This window comes from Gymnoscopelus braueri, assembly GCF_963280865.1.
Source record: "Gymnoscopelus braueri genome assembly, chromosome: 4".
Taxonomy (NCBI): domain Eukaryota; kingdom Metazoa; phylum Chordata; class Actinopteri; order Myctophiformes; family Myctophidae; genus Gymnoscopelus; species Gymnoscopelus braueri.
In genome coordinates this window covers 23,738,466-23,752,586 of record NC_137605.1, presented here as the reverse complement: position 1 = coordinate 23,752,586, position 14,121 = coordinate 23,738,466, and the positions used below count along the sequence as shown (strand labels likewise).

At 43.0% G+C, this 14,121-nt stretch overlaps 1 protein-coding gene across 1 annotated transcript; it reads left to right on the top strand.

The window, feature by feature from the left end:
* The first annotated feature begins 3,784 nt into the window (after nucleotides 1-3,784).
* On the top strand, nucleotides 3,785-8,273 carry rab42b (RAB42, member RAS oncogene family). Its single transcript, XM_080426657.1, has 2 exons — nucleotides 3,785-4,680; nucleotides 7,289-8,273. Exons 1-2 carry the CDS (start codon nucleotides 4,463-4,465, stop codon nucleotides 7,734-7,736), a joined length of 666 nt encoding a protein of 221 aa, XP_080282783.1. The 5' UTR covers nucleotides 3,785-4,462; the 3' UTR covers nucleotides 7,737-8,273.
* Nucleotides 8,274-14,121: the final 5,848 nt, after the last annotated feature.

Here is a 14,121-nt window from a genome sequence, read left to right as displayed (position 1 = left end):
TTTTAAATAGTAGATCTACAAGCTCATAGCGCGGCACTCGGTGCCGCGCTGTGAGCTTGTAGATCTGCTATTTTTTTTTAATAGCCCAAAGAAATCTAAAAATGACAAGAGATGCGTTCCAGGTCTTAATGGGTTAAAAATGTATTCTCCATTGTACACCAGTGAACATCGCCGCGCAAACGGAAGTACAGATCATGCTTAAATGGGTTAAAATACTACAGCCTCTTTATGGATGTGTTTTCAAACTGCACTGCATGGTGTGTACAGCATACGGAAATCTTTATTTTAATTATGAGAATAAATAAATTGATTGAGAGAACAAAACAATTAATTGGTCTGCAGGTTTATTCCAATACACAGGTTTTCACATGAAAATGGACGTTCCAGCCCATAGGCTACGTTGTTTGATTGTTGCACGGTAAATGGCCAGCCTTTTAGCCTGGATCAGTTGGCAAGCTCATTCTGGATCAAACCATACAATTTGAGACATCTGGCCCTTTAGTCATCCTTCTCTATATACATAATTCATGAAATGATGCATATATAGAAGAAGGATGATTAAAGGGCCTGATGTCTCGCTGTACTTGTATCTCTGAAGCCTACATTACAAATAACATGTTGGACTGGTTTTGTATCAGGGGGAAAGCTGCATGTATGGTAGAGGAAGCTAGATAGAGGCTTCATTCATGCAATTGATGTGTCAGTCCATCACCTTTTGGCCCTGAAACATCCTATTTGGGGTCCACACTGACATGCCTATATCAGTGACCCCCCCCCACCACCTCCCCCCTGCAGTGTTATTTTAAAGGATCTACACCATGAATTTTAAAAAATAATAATATTTAATATATTTTTTATGTCCCTCAAACGTTTTTCAAAAGGTTTGAGCCTAAATCAAGCCTCAGATATACTCATTCCAACTAACTTCTCTCTGGCTTATAAAGCACTTTCACCTGCAATACCACATTGTCCTGTTTGGCACGGGGTGCTATTGAGCCAGTTTGTATGCATGTTATCTCCTGGTTCTGTGTGGAACCAGGGGTTGGAACTGAAAAACGGGAGGGATTGTACCCTGACGTGACGTCACGTCAGGGTACAAATCAGTTTGGCCTGTTTTGAGACCAATTTACAGAAAACCCCAGATTTGCTGTGAAAGCCTGAGTGTTCAAACTGGGGTATTTTTGGGGATAGAAGAGAGGTAGGGGAGACCAGAAACACACAAAAAATAAGAAAAAGTTAAAATTCATGGTGTAGACCCTTTAATCAATTAACTAACTCATTTCCTGCCAGAATTATTTCAGATTTTTTGCAGTAGACTGCCAGAGATTTTTCAATGAAAAAACAAAAGTACTCAGGAGCCGAGCTACAGAATTTTTAAGTTTTAAGTTAACAAGGAAGTGGATGGGAGTCTAAATCTTCGAAAAATCATATCTCCTTGGTCTTTTTTTTTTAGAACGCAGATCTGCGTTTTTGGCAGCCAGGCGAGGGATTAAATAGAACGCAGATCTGCGTTTTTGGCAGCCAAAGACCTGGAACGCATCTGTGTCACTTTTTCATTTGAGCTAAAAAGCATTATTTTACACTTTGGCTATTCAAAAATAGCAGATATACAAGCTCATAGAGGCACCGAGTGCCGCGCTATGAGCTTGTAGATCTGCTATTTTTGAAAAATCGTGAAAATGTGTGCAAATCTTTGAATATATATTCTTTTAAAGCAAACATTTTTAACTCAAATCTTCGCTTCTGGGGGTCCCTGGAACAACATATTTTGAGATAGGGATCCGCGGCCAAATTCATATCATTTTGGGGGGTCCTTGACATGAGAAAGTTTGAAAACCACTGATATAGAAACATATGTTTTTTCAGAAAACCGTTTAGGATTTAGAAGGCATTTTGCAGAATCGGAACCTCGGGCCTCAATGGGTTAACTCCGTGTCCATTTGTACACTTTCAGAGTTAATAGACCCTTTGGTTCCTAACTATCCATCAGTCATATATGCTGGAGACGCCTGGAACCCCCTCAACGATGACGGTAAGTCAGGATCGGAGTGATCTTTTGACTCGTTAATGTAAAGTGAAATACAAAACTCCAGAGTATGAAAAACAATCCATGCAAATAATATGCAATGCTGAATACAATACATTAGCTGTTAGCGTGTAACAGTAGAACAGAAGCTCAAGTGTCCTATGAACAAATGCAGCCAAAAGCTGTCTCTCTGATAGAGCAGCACTGTCAGCAAAACGGGGGTCCTGCACCGAAAATAATAGCAGATCTACAAGCTCTTCAGTCTGTGATACCGCACGCAACAAAGTATATCGACTCAGTCAATATTTCATTTCAAGATTTCTTCCCCACACTATGCCTATTAGTTCAACATTTTTCTTACATTTTCTCATGAAATATTACTTGAGCAGTGGACTAGTTTATCCTACATGAAACACGGGTCAATAGGTAAACTAAATCAATGGGTATTGCAGAAATTGTACGGCTTCTTCTTGTCGGCTCCTATTTTAGGTGTGCAGCTAACCAAAACACATTGGGTGGTTCTGCTTTTTTATCAGTGAGTGAGACACCGGTGAGTCATTGAACGCTGGTAAACGACTCCGAGATATGCTGCACTATTCTCGTCCATGCACTGGCAAAAAAATGAAATGACTTTTCAGTAATATTATGATCTTAAACAAACAACATCCAAGGCCATTTTCCGAACATAAACAGACCATGACATTGAAGTACATTTGAAGTCCTAACTAAAAATAACCAGATCCGCATACAGAACATGGAATTTATATCCTGTGCCTTGTATACACGGCGCCTACTGTTTCCCAGGGGACTTAGAGCTTGTATTGTTCTTGTTGTGAACTTCCCTTTTTTGAATAGCTACAGTTCAGTCAGCCATGGAGGCCCGCAGGGCCATAAAACCTATTGCTGTTGTTCAGTGGCGTAAAGTAACTAAGTACATTTTTACTCAAGTACTGTACTTAAGTACACTTTTGATGATTTTTTTACTTTACTGGAGTATTTCCCATTTTATGTACTTTTTCTTCTACTCCACTACATCTCAGAGGCAAATATGGTACTTTTACTCCACTACAATTATTTGAAAACTTTAGTTACTAGCTATTTTACTTTAGCCCTATTTTATACCTAGGCTATTTGAAAATAGCCGATCTACAAGCTCACAACGTTGTGAGCTTGTAGATCTGCTATTTTCAAACATTATAGTACTTTTACTTTTGGTACTTTAAGTACATTTGTATACCAATACTTTTGTACTTTTACTCAAGTAAATTTTGATTTCCGGACTTTTACTTGTAACAGAGCTCTTCTACATTGCAGCATTGATACTTTTACTTAAGTAAAACATTTGAGTACTTTTTCCACCACTTGCTGTTGTTGCTGGAGTTGAATGACTCACTGGTATATCATGTATGGAAAACTGAACACTGACACTGATATGCTCCACATTGTCAGCTCAGCTACGTAAGTGCTCACACTCTCCGGTACACTGTATATTATGCTCGGTTAACAATGAACGCTGGTGCGGCACAGCAGTGACAACAGGAAATGGCAGGGCTCTGCCTAAATACGGTGATGAATACATTCACTTCCCCATTATTTCTCCCACATACAGCATAGCCCTCCCTTTCCAACTGACAACCCTCCCTCCCTCCCTGCTCCTTCTCTCTCATGCCCCTCCTTTTGTCAAGTATAAACACGCACCAGAGGCAAACCTTTGGAAGTCCCCACCCCTGTGTTGCGTACACATTCCCTCACCGATACAATCGTGCACACGCGTTATAGCCTTACAGTAGCCTTACAGTAGCAGTGAAGACCAGCATTGCTTGGATGAAGACAGCAAAAAAAGACAGTGTCATATTGATCTCTCTGCACTTGGCAATAACTTTCCCCTGTTGAGGATCTCACACTAACTCCAAGAGACAGATATTTGGAGGCTGCAGGTGTTCAGCTGTGTGTGTGTGTGAGAGGGTGTTGGCAGACTTGCAGGGCACGGCACTGCTCTGTATAGCGTGTGAGATTTATGAGGAGTGGCGGACAACTGGCTCTTTCTCAACCCTGGGAGTGTCTGGGATATAGGGAACCATCTTGGCCTCCGACTGGCTGTGTGCTTTCTCTGGCTGTGTGCTCTCTCCCTCCCTGGGAAAGGACTGTCACACACTCGCTGACTCTCTCCTTTCTGTCCAACTGTTCACTGAAACCTCATTCTTCACTCCTTAGACCCTTTTGTCCTCAATTTCCCTTTTTTTCTTCACAGTAGCTATACCTTATCCCCTTCCCCTCTTCTCCCGGGGGGTTTCCTCTCCTGGGTTTTTTCCGTTTGATCCTTCAACTGCTTTTTCTTCTAACTTCGACTCTCTCTCATCTCCACGACTCCCCCTCCCTCCACCCTCCCTTTTCCTCGTCCCTCTGTCCCTGCCTGCCTGCTACTGGCCTCCAGCCATGGACCTGTCCCTGTGGCAGTACCAGTTCAGGATCATCATGCTGGGGGACTCCACTGTGGGGAAGTCGTCCCTGCTGAAGCGCTACACGGAGGACCAGTTCTTGGAGTGCATCAACCAGACGGTGGGCGTGGACTTCTACGTCCACTTCCTGGAGGTGGAGCCGGGGGTCCGGGTCAAGCTGCAGTTCTGGGACACGGCCGGCCAGGAGAGGTTCAGGTGAGGATAAGGCAGGGGTGATGCAACTTTGATGATGGAGAGAGGCACTATATTTCCACACTCACTCAGTATTTTAACTTTTTTCGGCATTCTATGTCACACAAAAATAGCAAAAATAGCAGATCTACAAGCTCAAAACGCGTCGCAGTGCGGCGCGTTTTGAGCTTGTAGATCTGCTATTTTTGCTATTTTTGAATTGGAATCCAGATCCTTTTTTTTGGTGCTATTTTTGAATTTCTGTTTATTCATTTTAATTTCAAATGCATTTAGATGCACTTGTTAACTTAATGAACTTAAATACAAATACATTGGACATAAAAAAAGACGATATAATTTTAATACTAGTCATTAAGCTACTAATACATGTTTGCATGTTTGGAATTGTAACAGCTAAAATCAATAATATATTAGTATTCCCATATTAACCTGCCCCATTAAATGAAGGTGGGGGCCGCATGTGGCCCCCGGGCCTCCAGTTTCCCATGTATGCGATAAGGTGACGGCGATGTCTGGTTATTAGAGACCAGGTAATAGCCGATTTGTCTATCAACAGCCAGATCTAGGGGCGGCAGTGATTCAGGAGGTAGAGCGGTCGCCTGGGAATCGGAAGGCCCCCGCGTTCAATCCCCAGCTCCTTATAGCTTTATGTGATAGTGTTCTTGAGCAAGACACTGAACCCCTAAGTGCTCATCGCTCGGTGGCTGCCCACTGCTCTTAGCCACTTGAACCGTAGCATCTCTATTCTGGGGCAAACATTTGTCGAAAATAGCAGATCTACAAGCTCGTATAGACCGGCGATTGGGAAACAGGGACCACCACCCTGACTAAGAATCAACCTGGGGACCACTGTCGTGTTGGGTGGGGATATGTGGGCTAAGATTAGTTAAAGGTGGGTTGAGAACCAACCACTGATATATTCCTCTTACTTTATCCAACCTTCCATATTAAACTCATTCGTTAACTGATACTATACTGATTTGTAACATTTATGAGTGAGCAAACACATGCCATTAAATGGCCACATTTCCCTTCACTTTCACTTTCCCTTCTTGAGATTCTAACTCCCTTCTCTGTGGAATTTCTTGACCTCAGACTTCCCAGTAACTGACTTCATTGACTCGTCATCTTAGGTCACCAGGTCATATTAGTGCACTGCTTCTCAAGTAGTGGTCCATGGCCCACTAATGGTCCATGGCATGATTACAGGTGGTTCATGTCTGTCTTTTCTTGGCTATAGTGGTGGTCAGGGACAGAGTCTCGTGTAATTTTCTGGCTCCAACGTTGCCCTGTACATAAATACTGTTATATAATAATACTGATATTCTTCAGGTATGCCAGTGTGGCAATACCACTCTCACAGAAATACATAATTACAAAAGGTAAATTACATTTAGCTTTTACTGTCTGAAAACTCATCCAGAACTTCACAAGGGCCTGTGATTCATACTACTGTGGACAATGAGCTGATCCTTCTTCTGTAGTAAAGCTTGAAGTGCTTTTGGAATTGAACACAAGCCTCCTCAAATGACCACTGATAATGTGTTTAATTCCACTGTCCTCGTATATCACACAAATACCAAATTACTAAGTTTCTCCAAAATAAAACAAAATAAAATGATGAACAAAGAAAGATTACTGAATGGATGACCAGGGACCACATAAAATACCTTCACAGACCACCAGTTGAAAACCTCTGGTGTAGAGGGAAAAAAAGAGAGGGCCTAGTATATAGTAGTATATAGATAGTATATAGGTTTTAAGTAAGCTAGAATGCTTTGTACATGGCATGGTATGGAGACAGTTGCCTCCTGTACTGAGGTCATTAAGTCATCCTACCGAATGGAAATGAACGTCCAGTATTTTCAAGAACAAGGACGAGCAGATGTTTTCATTTGGCTGCTTTGTTATCCATTAGGGTTCGATGCATCACAATCTGGGAACCCACTAAATGTATTGTAACATTTGCTAGTGTGATCTTCTCTCGCTGACTCATAAACACAGGCACACAACTTGTGGATGGTTAGACAAATGTAACATTTTCAAACGTTCTGTGTTTCTACAATACATACATTAAAATGTGGAATGAAACAAAAAACGGAGGGCCACTCCAGGTGAAGAATCAAACCAGTTAACCCATTAAGACCGGGAACGCATATGTGTGTCATTTTTAGTTTTCTTTGGTTATTCAAAAATAGCAGATATACAAGCTCATGAGCTTGTAGATCTGCTATTTTTGAAAAATCGTGAATATTCGTGGCAAAATCTTGGATTGTATATTTTTTAAAGCGAACGTTTGTAAAAAATATTTAGTTCCAGGAACCCCCAGAAGCAAAGATTTTAGTTACAAATGTCAGCCAATTTAAAAAAAAATATTTGCACAACTTTTCATGATTTTTCAAACATAGCAGATCTACAAGCTCATAAACTCCCACTGGCAGGTTCATTAGTGTAACCATACTGTACGTTATACATGTGAGAAATTCTAATGCTCCAAATCTCTCTTTTCTTGTGGTCTCTCTCTCTCTCTCTCTCTCTCTCTCTCTCTCTCTCTCTCTCTCTCTCTCTCTCTCTCTCTCTCTCTCTCTCTCTCTCTCTCCTTCTCTTATAGGTCAGTGACCCGTTCTTACTACCGCAACTCAGTGGGGGGTCTGCTGGTGTTTGACCTGTCCAGCCGAGCCTCCTTCGATCACATCAAGGAGTGGCACGCGGAGGTGAGCGAGCGCGTCCAGCCGCACGCCGTGCTGTTCGTTCTGGTGGGGCACAAGAGCGACCAGGACGCCCAGGGGCTGAGGGAGGTGAGCAGGGCGGAGGCGGAGAAGTTAGCCGGCCAGCTGGGCATGCCCTACGTGGAGGCCTCGTCCAAGACCGGCCACGGCGTGAAAGAGGCCTTCGAGCTCATCACCCGGCGGGTCTACCAGGGTCTGCTGAGCGGCGAGGTGGAACTGAGGGAGGGGTGGGATGGGATCAAGTGTTCTGGACCCCGAACACTGCAGCTACAGAGAACCAGCAGCGTGGCCAACGCAGAACCGTCAAAGAAAAAGAAGTGCTGTGAATGAACATGCAGGTTGAGATGCTTTGGGAACTGACACGAGACGTGATGCACACAACATGAAGACCCCAGGACACAAAAGCGCCTCTTAACACCGATGGCGATTTCAGTGGCGAGTGGCGATTTCAGCATCTGGGGTGGAAAGAAATACCCACTACAGATCAAATAATATAACGTGATCAATGTAGCCTACTGCCAGCCTGAAAACGGAGTGCTCACGATCCAGACATGATCAAACACTTTAAGAACCAGGACAAATAACAGTGACGAAGTTAACAATGTGATGACAAGATGAACACAATTCAACATGATGACCAGCAGAGCAACATTTGGCCAATCCACACACTTTTGCTCATCATGTGAATATGGTCATTGAGCAAGATTGCAGGACAAATCAAATCTAATATATAGCACAAACAATTTAAGACTACCTTTAGAAGTGTTTACACATTGTTTTCTGTAAATGACGTTGCTTTAATACTTTTAGCTGTTTAACAGCAGATGTCGTTTCTTTGTACGTGAGAATAAATGATCTAAAATGGTTGCTGATGATTGCTTCACTTGTGTTGGCTTCTTGGAAGGTGTTTTACATAACTTATTATGCAAGGGATAATGCATGGGGAGGTAGTCATTATTGAAATTTAAAGCCCGACAGGGTGATAATGCACCGAGGCGGAGCCGAGGTGCATTATCACCCTGAAGGGCTTTAAATTTCAATAATGACTACCTCCCCATGCATTATCCCGCTTATTACACGGCTACTTAAATACATAAATAAATAAATGGACTCAAAAGTAACAACAAAACGAAGTATTTCCTTGCTTACGGCAATGAAAGTATTCCATAAGTATTGGGCTGGGCGGACAAGTTCGCCTCGGGGAAAAAAAAAAAAAAAAAAAAAAAGACTCGCCCCAAAACACACTCGCCCCCCATTCTATATACCGCCGATTTGCCTGTAATACCGCCGGATTTGCCCCGGGGCGACTGTGTTTTGGGGCGAGCGTTTTGGTATTCCCCCGTCGATGCGCCACGATAAACAAGGAAGTGCAGTGGATCAAATAGAATCACTTTTCGGTTATTGCATCGTCTATTTCTCACTTCAAATGTTTTCAAAAACATTCTTGAGAGCAACGTTTAGTTGTAAATGACATTGGTTGTTTGTTTACATGGCTGTCATGTTGGATAAAGTATAAAACCAAGCAGCGCAGGTTGGCACAGGCAGGTGTTCTGAGTCTCTGATTACACAGCGGTCCGTTATAGAGCTCATCGGTCATTATCAAGAAATAATGACCGATGACTGACCAATCAGAATCGAGCATTCAACCAAGCCGTGTAATAAAAGCCTATAATAGTAGTAGTTGACACGTCTGATCTTGCTCAGCTCAGAATATGAAGATGATTAAGAAAGCCTCCCCATCATTATAGAGTGTGCTAATGGCAGGCTAGTGATCATCTAGTTGCAGCAACTTTGTAAAGAGTTTGAATAAATCTCGAGGTATTTTCCTACGTAATTCCTTGACTTATAAATATTTGATCATAAAATGGGCCTATAGATTAAGCATCCGTTAAGTTGAGCATCATGTTTTACTGGGGAACAAACTGACATATTAACAGTCCTAACACTTCCCTACACATTTCAAAATGCAAAATCAAATAAGATTAGTTCAGTTAGACACTTACTTCAGCTCAGGATTAACCATTTACCATTGATTGCAATGATATTGCATTCATTTCGTCGGTGTGACTCTGCTCCTGTGATATTACAGATTACCTGCCCAAGCATGACACAGAATCTGAGATCACAAACCCCCAGGAGCAGAGCACAAAATATCTTGAGAACATTTTATTTATAAAAATGTAAATACAAGTGTGAATATTATATTTGATCTTGGCGTTCAGGCCCTGCTTATACATAACTCCCTGATCAGCACATTACCATTTAGGAGCAGGGAGATATATGCAAGGGATAATGCATGGGGAGGTAGTCATTATTGAAATTTAAAGCCCGACAGGGTGATAATGCACCGAGGCGGAGGGCTTTAAATTTCAATAATGACTACCTCCCCATGCATTATCCCGCTTATTACACGGCTACTTAAATACATAAATAAATAAATGGACTCAAAAGTAACAACAAAACGAAGTATTTCCTTGCTTACGGCAATGAAAGTATTCCATAAGTATTGGGCTGGGCGGACAAGTTCGCCTCGGGGAAAAAAAAAAAAAAAAAAAAAAAGACTCGCCCCAAAACACACTCGCCCCCCATTCTATATACCGCCGATTTGCCTGTAATACCGCCGGATTTGCCCCGGGGCGACTGTGTTTTGGGGCGAGCGTTTTGGTATTCCCCCGTCGATGCGCCACGATAAACAAGGAAGTGCAGTGGATCAAATAGAATCACTTTTCGGTTATTGCATCGTCTATTTCTCACTTCAAATGTTTTCAAAAACATTCTTGAGAGCAACGTTTAGTTGTAAATGACATTGGTTGTTTGTTTACATGGCTGTCATGTTGGATAAAGTATAAAACCAAGCAGCGCAGGTTTATGGAATCGGATCACTGCCAATACTCCTAACTTCAAATAAAGGTTTCAGAACCTTGAAAACCTTTTTTGCAAGACTGAAAACTCGTTTCGAATCTCTGAAAAAAGTGTTGAATCTCTGAAAAAAGTGTTGAATCTCTGAAAAAAGTGTTGATAGGCCGAAAAAAAAATTCAAAACTCTGAACAAATATTTTACAGTGTTTCGCCAACACATTTTCAGAGTTTCAAATTTGTCACAAACACACTTTCAGAATATGCATTTTGGCACTGTTCTCCCTGGGTATTATTTTGTTTTACATGTGTGAAACCTTGTAAACTCCTGACTTAAAATAAAGGGTTCAAAAGGCTTGAAAATAATTTCAAGACTGAGAACTGGTTTTGAATCTTTGAAAAAAGTGTTGATAGGCTGAAAGTGTTTCTCAAATCCTTGCAAACACATTTTACAGTGTTTCGTCAACACCTTTTCAGAGTTTCAAATTGGTCACAAACACACTTTCAGAATATGCATTTTGGCACTGTTCTCCTTGGGTATTATTTTGTTTTCCATGTTAGAAACCTTTTAAATGGGAATCGTTTTTGAAACTAGCAACTTTATTGTTGAAAGACTGAAAAAAAAATCAATGGTTAAACTTTATTTTGAAACTGTGATTTAGCGTCACACACAGCAGCACATTCTCCTCAAATCTCTGAACACACACACACACACACGCGCGCGCGCACGCACACACACAGCAGCAGCGGCGGCAGAGGCATGCCATAAGTGTTGAAACTCTGAAACTGCTACTCGAAACCTCGCAGGGAGGCGGGGGGGAGCGGAGGTGGGACCAGAGGCGGGGCCGTTTGAAGTCCATTCCATTCGCTCCAAATGACACACTTCAGTTTTATTCATGGTTTACACAGGAAATAATGAACTGATTACAATAATGTAAATTCTCTCAAATCAGTAACAGGTAGGTGATACATATGCCCATCAAATATGGTTTTATTGAAAGGCAATCCAGGTACCAACATTCGGGGAATATCTGACGGCTTGGAGCGCCTCAGTGCGGCTGCAGAGTTCATCTTGGAATTTGTCATTACAATTTTACTGTAATCCACATTCCTAAACCCCCCCACTCCTACACCCCCCCCCCCCCAAAGGGACCCCCCCGAACCCCCCCCCCCCCCCCCTGGCCCAAGGGGTCACTCATAATAATTCTATATCAGCATATTTTGTGCATTCAAACAGAACAGTTGAGATTTCATTTGGCCAGATCTCTGGCAATTGTACTTGAATTCTTATAATTTTAATGTTTATATGGTCTTTCAAGTTTATATTTTCATTTGGTATCAGTCATGAATTTATTAGAATGTATTAGAATTCATTTTCTCTATTGATATCAAGCCGGATTTTTCCACGTGCGCAAGTGCATGCTGTAACATAATAATACACAACGTGTACTGTACATATATATAGCCCACTGTAGGCTAACATTTTTGGGGGTTTTAGCTATGGACCCTCAAGCTCCAAGCTCCACCTTAGCGCCGCTAATGGAGCGGTTTCAGAAAAGAAAAATGAAAAAAATGAAACCGAAAAAAAGGTGTGTCTGTCTGTCTATCTATAAATCTATCTAAATATCTATCTATCTATCTATCAAACTATCTATCTCCAGCATGTTGTTCAACAAATAGCAGATCTACAAGCTCACAACAACTGTTATTGTGAGCTTATCTGCTATTTTCAAATAGCGTATGTATAAAATACGTCTGAATTGGTTAGTGATTCATAATATAATCATTTATATCTGCGAAGTGTAGGATTATTATAATTATTATTATTATATCACAATTAAAGTAAGCGCATCGGTTAGTGTGATTCGGTCGGTCTGTCTGTCTGTCTGTCTGTCTGTCTGTCTGTCTGTCTGTCTGTCTGTCTGTCTGTCTGTCTGTGTATATGTATCTATCTATGTATCTTGTCGATCGATCTGTCTGTCTGTCTGTCTGTCTGTCTGTCTGTCTGTCTGCCTGCCTGTCCGTCTATCTCCAGCAATATGTACCACTTGCCTACCCCCCCCCCAATAAATAATATCAGTCCAGTAATGACAGCCCCAGATGTAAGCTCCCAACGCGGTGATTAGCAACACGTTGTTCAACAAATAGCAGATCTACAAGCTCGGTTACTGTGAGCTTGTAGATCTGCTATTTTCAAATAGCGTATGTATAAAATAGGTCTGAAGTGGTTAGTGTATGGTTCATAATATAATAATTTATATCAGACAGACAGACAGACAGACAGACAGACAGACAGACAGACTGGTTCAGTCCATTAATGTTGTATTCAGAATAATAAAAAAACAAATATATATTATTATTATTATTATTATCATCATTATTATTACCCTTATTATTATTACCCTTATTATTATTATTATTATTACCCATATTATTATTATTACTACAACTTGTTATATCCACATAATAAGGCACGCTACTAGAAGGGTGAGCTTTATAGGTCCATCTTTACTGGGTAACAAACATGTACGCTGGCAACGCACGTTACAAGCCGGTACAACAACAGAGCAGTCACACTTTACGGTCTAGTGTCGTAAACACAACGGTACACTCATACACAACATTTCCCCCCCCCCCATAGAAAACCATGAAACACAACCCCACCCCCCCAATGTCTTATGCATTCAGAAATTGGTAACATAGTCCTTGAGGTAATCTGGTCGAGCCCGGTCTCGAACTGGCCGTGCCACGGGCACCACCGGGTGGTCATTAGGTGCCGGAGGGCGCACCACCACCGGGTGGTCATCAGGTGCCACAGGGCGCACCGGGGGCAAGTCCATATCACCTGCTGTAAACTCAAAGTCAGTATTAGCCCACATACCTGCGGCAGCAGGCGGTGTAACAGGCATGGCAGCCTCCGGCCCCACGACAGCAGGTGGTGGCACTCGCCGAATGCGCCTGGCATGCCAGCGTGACCCATCGGACAGGCGGAAAGTGGCAGGCCCCAGCTGGTCGGTTATCTGCATAGGCGTGGACCAGAAAGACTGCAGCTTGTGGCCCCTGTGAGGGCGGCGGACGCGGACCCAGTCCAGGGCCGCGAACGATGGAGTCTTCACCCTCCGTGTCCTGTCGAAACGCTGCTTCATCTGACGCTGCCGGTGGCGGACTCTGTTGCGCCCTCGAGCTGAAGGTGGCACCATCACGGAAGCCCTCAGTCGATCCAAAGGCAGCTGCAGCTCCCGTCCCAACATGAGGAATGCTGGGGAGCAACCGGTAGTGGAATGCTGTGAGGCTCTGTAGTGCAGAAGCGTGCGGCGAAGAGCTGTAGAGAAGGAGAAGCCATCTGCAAGGTGAGCTCTGATGCCATTCTTCAGTGTCTGGTTAAATCTTTCCACCCCCCCGTTGGCCTCAGGGTGGTAGAATGATGTACGGACGTGCTTTATGCCCTTGTCCTCCAGGAAGGCAGCAAACTCCGCAGAGATAAACTGGGGGCCATTATCCGTCGTGATGGCCGTAGGGTGCCCCCAGCGGGAGAAGAGCAAGTCCAGGAACTCAGTCACCACGCGGGTGGTAACAGTCCCCGTGGAGAGCACCTCAGGCCACTTGGAATGAAGGTCGTACACCACCACCATGAAACGCTGGTGGTGTGGGACTGCATGAAGCTCCCCGCAGATGTAGAGCTGGAGGTGCTCCCAGGGCTTGTCAGGCCAATGCAGCGGTTGCAGCGGCGGCGGGGCGGGTGGGCCGGTTTTTCCACTGAGAAGGCAAGCTGTACAGTCCCCCACTAAGGCCTTGATGTCTCTGTCAATGCCAGGCCACCACACCAGGTCACGACAGCGCTGCTTCACCCTCACAATGC

Coding starts and splice junctions, on each gene's coding strand:
- rab42b (XM_080426657.1), top strand. CDS start 4,463: ATGGACCTGTCCCTGTGGCAGTACCAGTTCAGGATCATCATGCTGGGG. Junction 4,681..7,288: donor GCCGGCCAGGAGAGGTTCAG/GTGAGGATAAGG, acceptor CTTCTCTTATAG/GTCAGTGACCCGTTCTTACT.